General features: G+C 41.8%; 1 protein-coding gene across 2 annotated transcripts in view; it reads left to right on the plus strand.

Annotated features, from left to right (window-relative positions):
• Positions 1 to 19065, plus strand: part of EPAS1 (endothelial PAS domain protein 1) — a 78613-nt gene that overhangs the window by 44545 nt on the left and 15003 nt on the right. Inside the window, exons 3-8 of one of the 2 annotated variants that reach the window (XM_039569993.1) lie at positions 7931 to 8082; positions 8676 to 8760; positions 9080 to 9142; positions 9252 to 9370; positions 9466 to 9668; positions 18731 to 18837. In XM_039569993.1, coding sequence (XP_039425927.1) covers positions 7931 to 8082; positions 8676 to 8760; positions 9080 to 9142; positions 9252 to 9370; positions 9466 to 9668; positions 18731 to 18837 — 729 coding nt within the window. The remainder of the gene's footprint in view (positions 1 to 7930; positions 8083 to 8675; positions 8761 to 9079; positions 9143 to 9251; positions 9371 to 9465; positions 9669 to 18730; positions 18838 to 19065) is intronic. The other variant, XM_039569994.1, reaches the window with a different exon arrangement.

Below are 19065 nucleotides of genomic sequence, written 5' to 3' on the forward strand. Positions count from 1 at the left end.
CAGCAAAGGTTTCATGTGCATGTTCAGCAGCTTGGAATTTGACCATAAATTTCCTGTTGCATTTGAGAAGTCTGATTTGACTGACAGGGAGCATGGGGGACACTGTCATCTCTTGATGGGTGAACTGGGAAATGGGGAGGTGGAAGTGCATGAGAAGCAAATTCCAACCTCAGCCTGCAAATTCCCTCTTTGCTTTATGTTGTCTTTATTGAAATGGTTTTGATTATTTGGGCTGGACACCTACTGTAAACTGGAGTTAAGTGAGAGTATATTTCTTGTTTCTAATTTCGTCTATCAAAACCTACTAGCACACCATATTTTATTTTGTATTACTGTTTGTGGGCATGATTCTCAAACACATCACACATCTCTCTGTTTCAAGGCAATTTTGCCTGAAGCACAGAGAACAAGGCCTTTCCCAGGACTGTACCCTCATCTTTCTGCAAGCTGATGCTCCAGGTGGGATTTTGGAGATGGCTGTAGGCAACTTGTGAGTCTCGCTCCACTGGCCTTGAGTGTCTCATGCCCTTTCCTATTATTCCCTGAGTTGGAATAGGGCTTTTCACTTGTGTAACTTGGGCTGTTTTGTTAGCTGTGTCTGCATAGTGATCATTTATCTGTTGGGAAGCCAAGACCTAGGGAAATCTATGCCCACATTCTTCCAGCAGGTGAATGGCAGAGCCTCTGAATCTGAGCCCTCATTGAAAGCTCTCCCGCTACGTGCCTTGAAAAATCCCGACTTCTGGATTGCAGAGTGCACGTCTCCTGCAGGCGTTGCAGGGCCCGAGCTTGGCCCTTGTATCCTATCATAATAGGAAATAGCTGGTTGTATATCTCAGAGTTCAAAAGGGTAAAAAATACCAGGTTTTGCTTTATAAAAGTTGCTGCTTTACTTAGTAACACGTTTCCCTTTGATTTTCACAGTAGGCAATTCTGTGTGGGAATGTTGGAGAGGAAGCCTTTAACATTTAGAAATGCAGGCTGTTCGTCTGACGGCCTGATTGAGATTAGTATCACAGGAAGCAAACTGAAACAATAGCTTTATAATATTGTTTCCATGTTGTGCACAGAACAGTACACAGTATAATTGGAATGCTAAGTAGAAATATTTAATTATGATCATCTTAAATATTTTTCAAGATGTCTCCTAATTCTCTTGGCATAGTACATTTTTGCCATCGTCACATTCAAATGTTTGGGATAAATTTAGACCTGATCTTTGTTCATTTCAAGTAAAGGTTTTGATCCCGTAAAGTTGCTGCTGAAAATAGGCATTCTGATGCTTACCAGTAGTAGAGCTTTTGGAGTTGGGATCTTATGTCCTTTAGTTTACTCAGAAAAACTGTTAGCAGTACTCTTCCCATGTTATTTTCTAGTATAGCTAGTAAGTAAGGCTAATGCTTTTGGGGGAGCTAATAGATGGCAAAAGAGAAATAATACCTTTTGCTTAAGAATGGCTGCCTTGGTTAACAGCTAGCATTGTGATAGTTGCTGTGGCTGCCTCAGAATATTCTCTTTTTGTCTGAATATGAGGAGGAGAATCCATTTTAGGAAGCCTGTATGTGCAGTGCCAATAACTTTAAGTGTTTATTTGAAGCATGCTGATGCTAAAGGTGTTACAGGAACCAGAACTCTTTAGTACGGTGAGTTTCTCTGTGCCGGGACTACAGACTTTTTAATCAGGCTAATCAGGCCAACAATTTTATTGGCTTGCCTTAATCCCATCCTGTTGTGTGGTCACCTGGGTGTCTTTTCTGTGCAGAAATCCAGCAAAGGAAACTGGCTGGGAGTTGCTCTTGTGTAGGCAGACAGCAGCAGAAATGGGGAGGGAACAGGGATGCAGACAGGAAGTTGTTTGGGAGAAGGGAGGCCACAAGGAAGCCAGTGTGAAGTTGTTTCAAGGGAGGGAGACAACAGAGCCGGAAAGCCAGCAGGGAGCAGAAGGGGAAAAAATAGCTTTTCTCTGGGCTTTTAAGGGAGAGGACAGACTGTAGGGAGAAATGATGTGGGCATTGTTTTTGAATGTCTGGACAAGCTGCATCTAATGTCAGACCATTGTGGCATAAAACAGTGCTTTAAAAATAGCATGTCTACTTGGTTGCTTTTATTAAATTGGAAAAATAGTTTTATGCCAACCATGCTGCTAGGAATGAGAGTGAGCTGGGTGCTGAGTGCTTCAGCTGCTTGAAGTGATGTCCCTTTTCAGGGAAGGTGCACCCAAAGGTCCTATGGGACTCAAAGCCTGGTCTGATGGGGTGCTGTATTCCCACCATTCAACACTGATGGCTGCAGGACTCCAGCAAGTTCCTGGGAGCAGCATCTGAATGATTTGGCTAGATACAAACTCTGCAATCAAAACAACACTAACATAAGTGTTTTCTTTATCCAAGATTGCTTGTGCACTTGGAGATAAGAGCCCTTCAGGAAGCTTCAAGTTTAAGAGTAGCTTTTTCTTGATGTATCTAAATTGAAAGCTTTTATTGAACACATTGAAAATATCCCCTCGAACAGGATGTACTGCCCTGTCAAGACAGAAAAAAAGGGGGAAAAAAATCAGTCACTCTCCTTTGATGGAAAACAAGAAACCAGGAAGAGACAAGTCTGTCTCAAAGCTGCTCTCGCTGATGCAGGATGAAGCTGCTGTTAGATCTTCCATAACTTTTGCCTGCTGGCATCAGGCAGTTTTTACAACCCTCCTCTGGAGTGGCAGCTGTAGCTTGGTATCTGTTATGCACAACATGTAAGCAACTTACTGGTACTTACAGGAACCAGGACAAGAGACAAAGCCAGGAAAATTCTGTGCAGGTGAGGATGTGACCTCCAGTAGAAACACATTTTATCATTGTCTACCTCTGAACAGACCAAAAAGACCCTTTTGAGTCAGATCAAAGGTGTTGAGAGGAGTTATAGGCTGTTTGCTAGGAGGTTGTTTATACCTGCACAGTTATTTCTTGTAAGGAGCAGCCTGATTTTTGAGCCTTCAGACTTGTTCCAAGAGGTTGGACTGAAGGAAATGAGCAAGCATCTACGGAAAAAGTGTTCTTAAACTTGGGAACAGTGCACATCCTGACAGTGAGAATTAATCAAAGCTTGTTTACAAAAGTTATTTTTAGCATAAAAGGTTATCATAAACACTGCAATAACCATTTGCTGTTACAGTTCAAAGTTTCTTGTCAATGAATAAATTCTGTTTGGTGGTTAGAAAATTTGTCAAAATAAATACTTACCAAAATTTAATACAGACTGAGACATGGACTGAAAAATACTGTATCAAAATTCAATGCAGTAAGAAATGCTGCCTTGGGGCAAAGTGAACAGTGGATGACCCAGCAAATGTTAGGACATGGGACACTGTTGCTCTGTTCCTGGTTCTCCTGTAGCTCTTTCAGTCACCCCAGGAAGGCCATGGCAGTTTTATGAGGCTTTTTTACAGGTTTCAACATCTCCCAATCTCACCTAGACAGGGATTCTCCTCCTGTATAGGCTTCCCAGTGTTAAATGAACACAATCTTGCCTGGGCTCCATCAATCTAGCTATAGTATGAACAACAATATTACAGCGCTTCATTCTGCTGAATGTGCTGTTAATTTAAACTGGCATATTTGCAGTCCAGTCTCCCTGCTACACTGTCATGAGAGACTCCTATTAGTTGAGGGGAGGTGGAAAAAGTTGTAGAAAAAAACCAGACACACATCTTTATTTCAAAATTTAGCTAGAAGCTATTTTGAAATGCAATGCTAACAAAGAAAAATTTAAAAAAAATTTAAAAAAAAAACCACCCTAAAAATCAGTATAAACTGAGTCCCACTGTTACCTTTCTTGAAGATGTGCAAAAACCTGGCAAGTGTGCATGAGGTGCTGCTCTCTGAATAAAGTGACCTCAGACCTACTGGAAACCAAAGGTTGAAGTTCTGCTCTCACCTCCTCATGCTAACTTCGCACTTCCATTTGGTCCCAGCTTTCTCAAATATTTTCCATCTGAAGCTGAATTTTCTTATGTTTGTGCTCCAGTTCAGCCCAAAGGTAAATAAATGAAGACAATTTAAAGCAAAGTGAAACACAATAGGGATTTCAGGGAGGAGCTTGCAGTAGCCATGCCATTATTTGTTTTGCATCTGCAAAATAGATTCCTTCTAAAGCAAACCAGATTTTTGCTAGTGGCAATGACTGAATTGCTTCTGAGGTATCACTCTCCTAAAGTGTGTATATCCTCTGAGTATTAGTAGCTAGTGCTTTCCACAGGAGAAAGGGAACGTGCTCTAGTGCTGACACTGCACCCATAGGAGGGACTCCTATTTATTATTTATATTACTATAATTATACCGAGTTACCTGATACAGGGCATACCAGAGCCGCCACAGTGCAGCCCAGCACATTTCTTTGCTGCAGACCAAGGATCCTCAGGTAGCTGATCTGCTTCAGCGGGTTAGCACAGACGACACCTTCTGGGACTCTGTGTTTGCAGCCACCGCAAAGAACCGGGAAACAGTCGGAGACACGAGCACCTTTGGTGTGTCCCCCAGTGCTGCAGCTGCACTGGGTAGGCTGCTGGGGGCTGCTTACGGGGGACAGGCAAGGAATAGATGGGCAGCAGAGTGGCTCTGGAGGTACTTGGCACCCACCTTTATGTGCCTGATAGCGCCTGCAGTTTCCTCAGCTTTGAAACGTGAGCACGCCCTATTAAGTACTACAAGAAACCCGTATCTGCCAGCTCCCCTTTCCTGCTGCAGCCAAGCTGCTGAGGAGAAAGGAGGGGGTGCAGTGGGGTTTATTGAGTTACCAGGGAGGCTGGAGTGTGTCTGCAAAACACCTTGGTTGTGCTTTTGGGTTAGGTTAGATGGGGTGCACAGCAGCACAAACAATGATCTCTCCCTCCTCCCCATCCACATCACAGATGCCTCCAGCTGGACAAAGATAATTTTAATAGAAACAGTTGAACTCTGATCCCACAAACCCCGGTAACTACATGCTTTAAAGCTGACTATATCTTTAAGTGCTGTGCTCAGCTCGGACCTTAAGGGTTTGAACCTGCAGCCCTGATGTGAGTGATCCATGTCCTCTGTGTGTGTTTGTATAAGTAATATAATTTATATACATGGAAAAGCAAACTCAATCATCTGATAATACAAGTAAAGTGTTTGTCTTTCACTGTTGGAGGCATTTAAGAATACAAATGCTTTGAATAGCCTTCCTGCCTTTGAATGGTCATGTTTTGTTAATGCAAACTTAATGAGCTGGGAAAAAAAAATGGAAAGGAGGGTCTGGGGTTAGAGCTGAAAAGTCATTTTTTCTCTGAACCCACACTTGGCTGATTGTCTTGGGCTATAGCCATGATCCCTGCTGAATAAACCATTTGTTTGCTTCCGGAAAAGTAAAAAAAGACCCTTGACATTCTTTACGCAGTAGAAACAAGCTTGGGAGCAGATGGTCACTTACCTCTTTTTTTTTTCCTTTTTTTTTTTTTCCTTCCCTAAATGTCATTTTGGTCAAAGTGCATACTATTCAAATATATTATTGTGTATTTTCTGTATTTTAAATGCTAGTCCTGATGTAATTTCCTGAAGTCATTTGCTTTGTACTGAGGAGGAACTGGCCCTTGCATGTGTAGCCAGAATTGCAGTGCAGGGACATGAAATGATAAATCCCCAGCCTGTGCTGGCCATCCCTGGAGAGTGTCCTTTCTTCCCTGCTACTAAACAGTCTTGTTGAGAGGCAAAGGGTGATAAACCAAGTGCTCCCCATGGCTCTGGGGCCGAGTCCATTTCTTCCCTTGTTTGCACGATGCGTGATGGGCTGCTGCGGGGAGGGATATTGAGAAGCAGGAGGATGCAGCAGCCAGCATCATTTTTGTCACCCTTCATCTGTTCCAAACAGTGCTCGGTGGGCTCTGCATTGCAGAAGTTCATCCCTCTTGGTTCACTTGCAGTCCATCCTCAGGCACTAGCAGATGCAGTTCCAGGAGCTGTATAGATCAAACTTATCCTTTAATCATCACTCATTAGTACTTCAAACTGCATTAGTTTGGCTCAACCTCTTCCCTATTCAAAAAAGTAACAAACCCAAACCATATAATGTTTTACAAAGCTTTGCTCTATTCCTGCTTCTAGACTTCTTGCAAAATGAGTATTTCAACAAGAAACACGAAGGAAAGTGATCAGTGTGCTGTTTCACTGAGGAAAAGAACAAAAATGAATTAGTTTTGTCAAGCGCTAAGAGTATGTAACACAGAACAAACTGTAAGCTGAAATTGCAACATTAAACCAACAAGGAAGAGCATCTTCTCCAAGAAACTTGTTTGTGTCCCACTGTTCTTGCAAGTAAGGCTGATGCAATTATGGTTGGAGCCTCTGGACAGCAAAACTGGTGGTGGGCCCAGCCTCGAGCCTGTGCCATCAGGAAAGGGCATAGAAAGCAGAATTGTTTCAGCTCTTCTCCCATCATCCTTGTTGCCATGGGCTCTAGGGCAGCTTTGATCTAGATGAGACTTACTCATGGCCTTGTATCTTGAAGTTGGTTATTCCTTATTCTGAGACAATTAGGTGGGGTTTTGTTCTTCATTTACCTGCTTTTTCCCTTCAAAATCAGAGCTTTACTATGACATTTGCAATGACTGATCACAAATGAGCAGGCTAACTGACAAAACTGTAAAGATAAGCTCATCACAGCATCTCTGAGGTACACAGACCAGATACAATATCTCTAAGTGGTTTTGTAAAAAATTATTCCAGAAGTTTCACATAAAACATATCAAGTAATTATTGGGCTGGCTCCTACGCAGAAGTTTTTCAATGCTAGTTGTCTGCACGTCATTCCCTGACAGCTTATTACTCATGGAGCTGAGACATGCTTAAAAGCATAGAAGGGAAATGGGCATTTGTGTGACTGGCAGCAGAAGGAGCAGTGCCTTTCCCCTCCCTCCCTGCCTGCAGTTTTGCCACGTGTCACCTCCCATGGCACGAGATGGGCTGTGTGGAGCACACATGACGAGGGCATCGTGGTGCCATCAGCTGTCGCTACACTGCAGCCCAAAGGTACCAGAAAAATGTGTAACCAAAAAAAAAAAAAAAGCTGTAATAAACATTCTAGCACGGCCTTAGATTTCAGCTGGACAGTGGCATGTCTTTCCCAAAAATGAGTAAGATGCACTGGGCTCATGAATCTGCACAGGTAGACATCTGGGACATAAGCAGAGTCTGAGGCTCTCCTTGCAGGACAGAGGAAGTGGGGGTGGATGACAAAGCTTGTCAGAGTTTGGTGGAGTGGAGCATAGGAGGTTCTAATGTCTGCAGATGAAAAAGCAGGTATCAGTGGGATGGATCTGTGGTTTTCTGAGGAATACTGAGATTTATGGGATGACAAAAAGATTCACCCAAGATGACTTCAAGGGAGCAGTTTGCTAGTTTTTCTACTCAAAGTAGTGTTAACAGATGTGTCTGTACTGAGTGAAGAGGTCTATTTAGACATGCTTTGTAGGAGCTGTGTTTGAACTTCTTAGAAAGTCTGACCTGATGGAAGAGTCCCGTTAGATGTAAGGGATGCACAGATTTATGTACCTTCTGTAAGATTTGCCCTCTATCTTGTGCCTCCTGTTAGGAGGTACAAATGTTGCATGTGGCCAAGAGAACGTGCACAAAGAAGATGCACTTCAGTGCCTGAGTCTGTAGGTGTTAGTGACTGAAAGCACATCTTGCAGAAACATGCTAAAGGTGAAGAGAGGATCTTGCATTTGCCAAAACATTTTGAAAATTATCTCCTGCCTTTCTAGTGATAAGGGTATCCCTTTCATATACTGTTCAGAAGGCCCCACCAAAAGGGGTTTGTTGAAAGGAAATTTTAACAGCAGAAATTTTGTAACCAGATGTGCTTGCATTGCAGAAGGCTGGCTGGGGTGCTGAAGGCTTTAAATGCTTTTTTTGCTTTTTTTTCTCAGTATGTGCTGACAATGAGAATGAACTAGAGGCAGACCAGCAGATGGACAACTTGTACCTGAAAGCTTTGGAGGGATTTATTGCCGTGGTGACACAGGATGGAGACATGATCTTTCTGTCAGAGAATGTCAACAAATATATGGGTCTTACCCAGGTAACTTGTTCCCTTATGCTTTCCTCTTTGTGAGATACAGTTCATAGAAACAATTCTTACGCCTAAATGCAGAAAACCCATCTGTGTGTCACTGCAAAGAAGACTGGAAATAAAATGTCTTCTTTCTCAGGCAGGTACCCTGCACAGCAGACAACACGGGTTGGAGGTTCCCTCTCCCTTCCTACCAAGTTGTAGTGTCTTTGGTGACTGCAAAGTTGCCTTCCTAGATATTACTGGGGAGAAGAGAAGGCATTTATTCCACTTGTGCCTTAGACTATGGGACAGAGCTCTTTTGGGTCCCCCTTTTTCTGCTTTGTGGATTGGGAGTTTTCTCCTGTGTTGAAAATAGCAAGTGGTGTTGGTGTTGACTGTTAACTGCACTGTGCAAATTCAAAGATAAGAGAGTTGTTCTGGGGAGAAAATGAGGAGTTATGCATAGGATAAACAAAGGGAGGGTCGTGGGATTTGTGCCCATGAGCATCCTGTTGATGCACTTAGTTCTAGTGACCAGTTTCATTTGAATTGTATTTAAAACCAGATAAATACTTTAAATTGCTCTGATTTGGCTAAGTGTAGCTCTTACTTCTACACAGGTGGAACTCACTGGACACAGCATTTTTGACTTCACTCATCCATGTGACCATGAAGAAATTCGAGAGAATCTGAGTCTGAAAAATGGTAATAATGAAAATACAGAAGTCCCTGCTTGCTTTTGAAATAACCAAATGAAGTAAATGGCTAGTAGAGATCTGTTAGTCATGGTAAAGGGAATTTCCAGTAATCATTAAGTGTTATTCAATGCTTTGCAGATTTGTTTTGTTTTGCCAAATATTTTTAAAATATGATATTACTAAGGAATTGTCTGTTTAGTATTTTCCTTCCATCAAGTTTAGATGGGTATAATGTTTTCAACTGTCATTCTTTGGAAAGTTTTATGTGCTGCAAGCTAAAACATAGGTTTAAAACGCACAAAGTCCTATTTACATTGTACTTAAAGTTTTAGGTCTGAGCTCTACTAACTGCTCTGCAATGGTTGATGAATCTTTGATGGTCTCTGCAGGTAAATTATCTGAGAATTAGTCTGTTATTTCTGTTGAATGCTTCATGCTTATAAGTAGGAGAAAGCAAGAAGGAAAGTGAGAAAACTCACTTGCCTTTTCCTGATTCAGGTCCAGGCTTCGGAAAGAAAAGCAAAGAGACGTCAACTGAGCGGGACTTCTTCATGAGGATGAAATGCACTGTTACCAACAGAGGCAGAACTGTTAACCTCAAGTCTGCCACATGGAAGGTACCATATTTGAGCCAAATTAAGTGGTTTTGATTTTTATTGACATTTTGATGTGTAGAGAAAGTACATCCTAAGTTTGGTTCTCATTATTTCAGGTTTTGCACTGCACTGGACAAGTTAAAGTATATAACACTTGCCCTCCTCACACTCTGTGTGGGTATAAGGAGCCTCTTCTCACCTGCCTTATAATAATGTGCGAGCCTATTCAGCACCCTTCAAACATCGATATCCCCCTGGACAGCAAGACCTTCCTGAGTCGCCATAGCATGGACATGAAATTCACCTACTGTGATGACAGGTAAGCTCCACTGGTTTTTCCTTTCCATAGGTGTTTTTATCTTCCTGAACAAAACAAGCAGGTCTTCCAAATGTCCTCTGTGGTCCTGGTAAGCAAGGACTAGAAGAAAGTACAGCCTGTTACCAAAATGGCTATTTATGGCTTACTTAATTCACTTTAAATTTCAGTTTGGGCAAAGCAATACTCCTGATGTATTTCCTCCTCCTGCCAAGTGAGAAATTCAATTTTACTGAGAAATGTGAGGCAACTTGGAGCCACAAACATCAGCTTCTCGGGGTTTAACACACTGAAGGGTATACAGGATTTCTGTTCCCATGTTTTAGAGCGTGCCCCATGGGACACCATATGGACCTTAGTCAAGGACTGTTTTACGGTTGGTTTGGCCCAGGATGCTGTTATCACTTAGCTGGCAAGTACTTCATGCTCTAAATTAACCAGGAATTGCTAAGGCATCCAGAGTACCTGGCTGCTCTGAAATGGAGTTGCAGCCTCTTGCTTAACGAAAAGCAAACAGCCTGTATTGGTTATCTACATGCGCCTCTTAGTGACGAAATGGTGGGGGGGGAGGATCTTGGATCAGGCAAGGGGCTTGTCCTCTGCTCCCCACGCTTCACTCTTGAGTGGAAAAAATGGAGATCCATCTAGTCTCCATGTGCCTGACTAGTGCTGGGACCTCCATGGCCTTTCATGCCATCTGCCTCCTCTGCTTGTCTATGTACTAACAATCTTCCATGCATGCGAGCGAGCCAGAGATCCCTTCCCATGAAGTGTCTTCCAGTCCCCCATTTGCCCAGAGAAAAGTCTTGTCTTTACTGCTGTGGATTTGGGGTTTGTTTTGGGGTTTTTTAAGTTTATGACATCATCCCTAAATTCAAGATGAACTTTTGAACTGCCTAAAGAAATTGATCTCCTGAAATTCAGAGATGCTAGCAACCTCTGAGGTCTGGAGGCTTATCAGTGAGATTATACACATGCTTGCAACTTACACAGAAACTCACAGGACCAACAGCTTTGCTGTTTTCTTCAACCTTCAAAGGTTTTCTTAAACTTTGCTAAGTAAGATTATTTTTTTAAACAATGTGATGAAGCGGCCATATAAAACTTGCAGTGTTAGCAGCTGTGGATGAAAGCAAGATTTTAAGTGTGAAACCTGTGGCTGACCTTCTGAACTCTCTGAGAACTGAGCAGCAAGTGTGCTTTAACTAGAAATGGTCTCTGATGTAATCACAGTCAGACTTCTTTCTTTGTTAATATTTTCAGGATGAAAATATTGAGATATCAATAGGATTTTGCTGCTGGAGGGAGAAGCAACAATATGGTAGTGACTCATTATTAAAAGCAATGTGACTCTGAATTACTGGGGTCATTCAGTGGCAGGCTACAGGAGAGTAGCAGAGGATTTTGCTTTATTGCAGCATTCACATGTCTCTGCAAGTCCTAATGCATAAGCCATTATAAATGAGAATTAGAGGGACTGATACTATCCCATTAAAGATACACATGCTTATTTTTTAAAAAATTATATATTAGGCCCTGTCTTAAACAGTGGGTGTTTGATTTACAGGGAAAATGTTTCACATGGCAGTGAAATACAACAGCTTCCTGTGGAGGATTGAACTTGTAGGGATTTTAGAGATTTTTTTCTTTAAAACCAGACTACAAAGTAGTACATCTTTTACTAGATAGTTTTGGTTGGATGTTTCATTCCTGTTTTATTCAGATCTTGATAAAGCTGCAAAAAGCCAGCCAGGGCAGAGAAGGAGGAGACCTCACAAACCTTTCAGGTTCTTCACAGCAGATCTACCTGGCTCCCACTTCCCTTCCAGAGGGATGTTGATTTCTCTCCAGCAGGCGACACTTCACAAGGCACATAAAAATGCAAAACACTCAGCTGTTCTTATCAAATCAGTGCTGCTAGACAAATTGCATTGAAGGAGCAGCTTATGCCAAGAATGTAAGTCCAGGCTGGGGAGCAGAGGAGGGAAGGCAGCATATGCCAGTGTCTTTCCTATGTACTCTGTCCTTTCTGCAGTGATGCAGACGGTGTCTTTCCAGTTCAGGGCTGGTATCATTGAGGGCAGTGTGCCTCCTCTGCCAGGCTTCTGCAGTGGTCCTGGTATTGTCCTTGCAGTTCATCTGGTGTGGATGATGCCTTAGGTTTTAACTTTTCTATTTTTCAAATCCTGTACTGGCTAGTTTGTAACTCTGAAACTTCATACAGCCTGTTAGCTGCTGTTCTCTCATGCTGGTTAGACATGACAATCCATCTCTACGTTTTCTCTTCAAGGGCACTTTGATTGTCCCAGGCCCCAAAATGTGTAAACTATAAGCCTTTGAAGAGGAGGAGCAAACTTGGGGCAATTACATCATTAACTGAAATTATAATTGGAGAATTAACCCTGGTATGCAAATGAACCAAACTTAAAAAACTGTGAAGAACCTGTGACCCAGGGTCCATCTTGGGTGTGGTCTTTTGACTGCCCAGGCTGTACCTTTGAAGGCCCTTCAAATAAATACCTCCTTTTATTCTCTTAATCTTTAGCCTCTGTTTTCAGGTAGCCACTTCCAGGCATCATGGACAGGTCTGCTTCCAGGGAGCATTAAGTTTTTATTTTCAAAGCACTCAGTCAAAGAAGCTCTCGGATTTCTGAGTATAATCTCCTTAGGGAGGCTCATAGTCTCTGTCTGACAAAGCAACATACAAAATACAGGCTGGCAACCTTGCAGCACTTGGTGACAAAAACTAGTTGGCTTTTGCCTCGGAGGGTACAGGGTAGATGCAATATGAAGCAGGCAAGACTGGCCATCATTTAAAACATGTGAGACAGTAGCCCATATAATTTGCCTTCCAAAAATAAATTATGTATGTGGGCCTATGACTTGGCAGTGGTTAGGTGGGATATGTTCGTATTCTTAAAACAGTTTTTGCAAGGTGATGAGCCTGTAGAGAAAGGTTCATGAGATATGAATAATAAATAAGGGTTGTTCTGTTAAATGCCTGCTTCAGCCATTCCTGGAGAGTGATTTAAAAATGTTCCCTTGCTCCACTTATCTTGGCTAAGTGGTTTACAGGAAGGATTATTTTAGCTGTAATACAGAAATGCTGATCAGTGGTACAATTTAATAATCCAAGTGAAAGCTTAGTTCAGCTGCACAATGCTTTTGTGTCAGGAAAGTTTGCCAGTGAGCGTGTTCTAGTCAGAAGAAAAGGCATGTCTTTGTACAAAGGCAATTTTGTTACCTTGGTGGCATAGCTACTGCTTGGTGTATCTTCATGTGCAGGGCCACGGGGCCAAGGAGTAGGTAGAAATAGTGGCAGTGTGCTCCTGTTGTGGAAAAATCCACAAAACGAAAGTGAAAACTGTATTTGAATTTGATAAAAACCCCCAAAACTGCTTCAGGTGCCCAAGCACAGACGGTTAGTCTGAGCCATTATGCCTTAAGTACATCAAAGGAAGACCATATGCTGTGGATTGGAGGGAACCAGGGTTTCAAGAGCTGTGAGGGCAACGCGCCTTTAACCTTCGTCCCTGCGACCTGTGCAGTGCTGGGGAGGGGAGAGGGAAGCACTCTCCCTTTGCCTGTAATTGCCCTGGGGAGCATGTGTGAGGGGAGGGAAGAATGGATAAGGAAACAGATTTGTTGTGCAGGGGGTGAGATGCACAGGTGCCAACTCCAGAGGCTGCGTCATCAGTTGCCCTGGCACTGGCACACTGAATGGTGTATGTCTCCGTTACTTTGAAGGCATAGCTTGCTGTGGGGAATCGTATGTCCCTGAATACTAGAAACCAAATTAATTATATACCCTTTTCTGCTTTTTCTTGATTGGGACATTTTAATGGTAAAGTTGAAGAAGACAAAAGGAGCAGTGGAGGATAATGTGGTGATTCAGAATAGGACGGTGTAGGAAGATGCAATGCCGTAGTGTTGGTCCCAGTTAGATTTCCCATATGAGTATTCATGTGGCATCCAGGCTGTGCCCAAATGAGAGGAAACTGAGTTTTCTTGTGTTTCCAGTCATGTCCCAGTAAATAAGAAATATGCAGGCATAGGACTTTGGATGAGGATTTAAGTCAATTTGCCATTTGACCTATACTTGGGGAATATTCTTAAGTTTAATGAGAATGCAAGGAAACATTTGAATGGACCTCCTGTCCTTTCACTCCTGCTCGGGGGAAAATGCAGTATGAAGATGAGTGAAGTGGTGATATCTGAAGCCAAAGATCCACATTTGACAAGACTGACTTTTGGTATGTGTCATATTTAAGAGTAAAACATGACCTACTTCTTTTGTTAATAACAAAACCTTGATTTAGGTAGACAGAACAAGTAGGAGTGACAGTCCTGGTGGAGATTTTCATGTACATGTGTAGTTTTTTTGCCTCGCAGGGCAGATACACCTGACCAGGCCATCCATACTGCTCAGGAGTGGCCAGGAATCCCAGGATTTTGCATTTTGGGTTTTTTTTTTTCCATTGGCTTGGGTTAGAGTAGAAGCAGCCATGAATATTTTTGAGAGGAGATGTGGTTAGTTGGCAAGACTGCCCTGCTGCCTGCTCTAGCAGGCTGACAGAGTGCTTTACCCCAGGCACGGTGTCTGTGTTAGGCTTTATTATTTTTTCTCTTTTTTTTTTTTTTTTTTTAACTCATTCTGCTTTAAGTATAACTTTGTTTTGTTTGTTCCCTCCAAGACCATTTTAACTTCAATACCTTGGTAACAGTTTGAATACAGAAGGACTTTGTTAAGAGATCCACACCCTCACACACAGAGTCCGCACAGGGCCCGACAAATATACACCCAGCTATTTCTTATGAGCAGTAAACATTAGAGCAGTCTTTCACAGAGCCTGACTTCTCAGTTCTGATGGTTCTTACCATACTATTTTAACTCAAGAAATGGTATACAATGAAAAGCTTTGTGTTCCTATAAAGGGACAGAAAAGCACAATTTTAAGAAAAAGAAAAATACTTGAACTAGCTCATCTTGTAGGAAATGCACCCTCAAAGCAGTGAGTTTTGTTTGTTTTGCCATGTCTCAAAGAGATAAAATAGGGCAAAGTTGTGCAAACCTAGAAATAGGATTCAGATCACTTGTTTCTTGATTGTGTACCCTAAGCACAAAACTTTGCCATTTTTCTGTGTCCCAAAAATAAAATATTAAGATACTTATATATATTGTATATATAAGGGAAACTGAAACAGTGCTCAAAACGCACTTGACTGGTGGCAGCTGGGACAGATCTGCTACTGCAGATGGGTATTGCCCACCTCTTCACTGTGTTTTCTGAGATTTTGACCTCTGTACATCATGATGACAGGTTTAGCTCAGAAAACTGAAGTGCCACTCTGGCAAAAATTAAGATTCCCCCAAAGGTGTGTTTGTGAGAAATTTTATGTTCTCAGAAATGAGCTGGTAACAGGAAAATAAACAGCCTTGCAGCCCACCTCTCGTCTTCAACAAAAAAAATTATTATTATCTTACTAATTAGCATTCTACAGATGCAAAGGAAACACAAAGCCTACCATGGCAGGAATGCCATCCAAAACCACCATACAGTTTGTTTTCTAATTTTGTCATTCCACAGCTTGCACAAAGAGCAATTTTCTGTCTGGTGTCTAAGCAAAAGTGGAAGTCTTGTGCCTGAACTCAGTTTTGTAAATGATCCCTTGGTGCCATGGGACACAGACGTTTCCCTGACTTCCTTAGCTGTGTACTCCTCCTTCTCATAGCTCCGTGGGATGCCTTTTCCTTTGCATTTAGTCCTCTGTGTGTTCACTTGGCATTTTGTGTTGCTGAGGCTCCTGTGGAGAGCACATGGAGTTTGGAGGGTGCACCTCACTGGCAAACCTCAAAGTGATGCTCAGGTGAGGTCAGGGCAAGGACCTGTGCTGAAACACTCACTGCCTCCTGGCCCAGGGGCTGCTCAGGCTCTTGGCTGTGCCCAGTCTTCTTCCACAAACATCTTGGGAGAGCCACAGGATGGATGTGATGGATAGCGGGATAGCTGCCCGCCTTGAGCCTGGTGTATAATGTGGCACGAAATACGCTAATCTGATTTCCAGCCCTGCACAGCCTGCAGCCTGTAAGATTTTTTTTTAAGTTTTTCAGGGTCAGCAGCACCACTGGAGGAATAAAGAAAGTTATTATTAGAGGGTGTGAGCTGCCAATTTATGCACCCAAAACTAATAGAGATAACAATTATTGGAGAGAGTTTGTTATAAAATAGTGGGTATTTAGGAAACACTGTCAGCCCGTTTTAGGGGGGTTTTGTGTGTGGGAAAAAGGAACATTCTACAATTTTTTTTAAAAAATCATGTCAATGCTAGGAGTCTTCAACGAGAAGTATAATGAATCTGAATAGTGTTAACAGATGAACAGATAGGTCAATGAGAGCATAGAGGCTGTTTAGCCATTTATTATTATTTTTTAAAGTAACTATTTTAAAACAATTACTCTTTATCAGTATTTCACTGTTACCAGGCATCGGTTTAGAACTTAGCCAGTGTTGTGGGGTTTGTGGGTAATTTTTTGATACCTTATTTTTATCTTTTCGTGTAATATGTAGTTGGTTGTAGTAAAAAGATACTACCAACCGACCACTTGCTAACTTCCGTCCAAGATTACATTAAATCTAATTAGATTTGTCATTGTCACAGCAGGATTGCACCACAAGTCATTTTGTGCCATGGAATGACAAGAAGAGTAATTTTATAGTGAGGGTGCTCATTATGAACAGCAAGGAGCAGTTTGAGAAGGGGAATTACAGGATTGGAATACATAAATTTTGTATAGAGATGACAATTCCCATATAAGAAGAGTCCCTGAGCCTGCTGTACCATGTAGTTTTTGTTTGCTGTCTCAGTTCCACTGTTCACATCCACGAAGGCTGTAATGTGGGTTTGGATTTGCACTGGTGCTGCTGGGTACATGGTGCTTCTGTTTTTTCCCCATTATCTTCATTTCCTTTTCCTTCTCCCTGCTCAACCCCCACTTGGCTCTCAGCTCCCAATGACTGGATTAAGAGTAAATACTCAACTTCCTGAACTTTAAAATCCTTCCCCTTGCGATGAGCTCCAAAATAACTGGAATGGCTTTATGATATTGTGCCATTATATAACAAAAGGCCATCGTTTCTGTTTTTAAAGACCATATGTTTACACTGGTCCTGCCAAAGCCTCTGGTCACTTACTTGTGTCCCAGCTGGCTGTGTAAAGGCTAGCAGCAACTGTATTTTGTGAGCCTTAATTTTGTTAGGACTCCTTCAGTGTTTGTTGTTTTCTCCTGATGATTCAGCTTTGATGACCAACTCATGATGAGAACTACTTTTCAATAAGAAAGAAAAAACAATTGTGGTTTCAGAAAAAAGGTAGATTTGAGTGGGATGCAATTTAAAAGCTCAGAAGTTTGTCAGCAAAGAGAGTAAAAAAAACTCTTTGAAACCTGGATTCAAACATTTCCCCTTTGTTGTGTAAATAAAACACAATAATTGTGACTGTAAATAAAACTAGAAACATAAACAGAAGAGTAAGTTTTTGAGGGGAACCCAATACAAGCTACAGCTTTTGCTCAACTAAAGTTTTATAAACCCATGTTTGTTCCATGGAAATCAGGACAGAGAATAGTTTTCAGAGTGACAAAACCAAGGTGTCCTGGGGCTATGAGCTATAGAGTTCTCTGGAGGGGGAGGTGAGGGAAAAGCTGACTCAATACCTTGGCGTTCAAGCCATACACAAAATAGTCCCATCTTATGTGTCTTCCTTGCTGGAGGGGGACCCAGGAGATGAATACCATGCTTTTGCTCTGTTTGTCTAACAGTATTTACATGTCTGTCTTGTAAAGACATGCTTGTGTCTGGAGGGCTAGGCCAAAGCTGTCCTTCCAGGGAGCACCCAAACCTGAGGATGTCTCTTAAAAGCAGCAACACCACAAATCAACTCTGGTGGTGGCCAGATAAAGCCATTCCGAGTGAGTTAGTGATGAGGCACAAAACCTGGGCACTGCCACTGACAGCTGTGAGGTGCTGCAAGATGTGACCATTCCTTGCAAACCTCCCAGCTTTTAAAGGATTCTGACAGCTTCACAATCAGTTTGGGTCCTTTCTGCTGCTGTTCTCTGTATTACAGGTTATTGTTAGAATTTAGGAGCTAGGAAGATGCATGCAAGAGTGTCAGTCACTGTCTTGTAAACCAGAAGATAATCTTTGCTTTTGAATTAATTTCATGTACTTTTTTAAACTCACCGTGTTTCCTGTAAAGTTGTGTGTGATGGTATTTCCAATTGAAGTACATTTTTTTTCCACCCCCTCATTAGAGAAAATCATCTGCACAGTTTGATGACTTATTTTCATTGATTCAGGAACTTGTGAGAAATCCTGCCTTGTGTCAGAAATACTCTGAAAAAAAAGTCTAGTTTTTGAGATCATAGCTTTCTTTGTGTAAAATCCTACTTAGTTTGTGGATTAGTCACCCAAGTAACCTAATCCATATGCCAAAGTTCTCAGGTAACTGAGGAAAGACTAAGTAGACGAGCATTTTTTTCTTTTAACTGCCCATAATTTCTCACCTGGCATTTTTATTTTATTTAAAACAGTGCTCAAAGTGGTGATTTAACCCTTTTGTGTATGTTTTTAAAATGTATGCATACTTTTAAACCTGGTGGCGCCAACCACTACCCCCTCACACATATTTGATTTTGAATGGTGGTCGTTGGGAGTTTCTGCATGTAGTGGACAGCTTGAGAACTTTGTCAGTAATGAAACTTGATACTTTCTATTACAGATAGCATGCAATAGGTATAAGAAAATTGGCAATGCACATACTGACATCCTTAGGAATTTTTATTCCAGTAGTAGTACAAGGCAGTTTATTCTGAACACGGACATATTTCAGAATGTGATCAGAAGTCCTCTACAGCTTCTCATGTGTTTGGAAGCTCAGAATTTCTCGTATTGCTTTTTTAATTCTCTTAGTCTAAGGACTCGAGCTGATAGCTGCCCTGCACATGTAAGCATAAGGCTACAGTGACCTGAATTTTAAATACTTGCTTTTTTTTGTTAAACAAGAATAACAGAGTTGATTGGATACCATCCAGAGGAGCTGCTGGGTCGTTCAGCATATGAGTTCTACCATGCCTTGGATTCAGAGAGTATGACCAAGAGTCATCAGAACCGTAAGTCGTGTTCTTATTTTTGTTTGTAGTTTGCATGTAAAGCATAAATGGTGGGTACCTCAATATGCAGTTGAAAATACAAGTGCATTTTGTGTGCAGATACTCTCCAAGAGCAGTATTTACACCAGGTTACTCTGCTTGTCTAGCTGAAATCTGGTGCTGGTCTTTCCCGAGGGTCTGTTTTTTGCCATAATTAAAACTAAACTTGGATGTTAGAGAGAATCACTG

Source organism: Corvus cornix, chromosome 3 (assembly GCF_000738735.6).
Source record: "Corvus cornix cornix isolate S_Up_H32 chromosome 3, ASM73873v5, whole genome shotgun sequence".
NCBI lineage: Eukaryota > Metazoa > Chordata > Aves > Passeriformes > Corvidae > Corvus > Corvus cornix.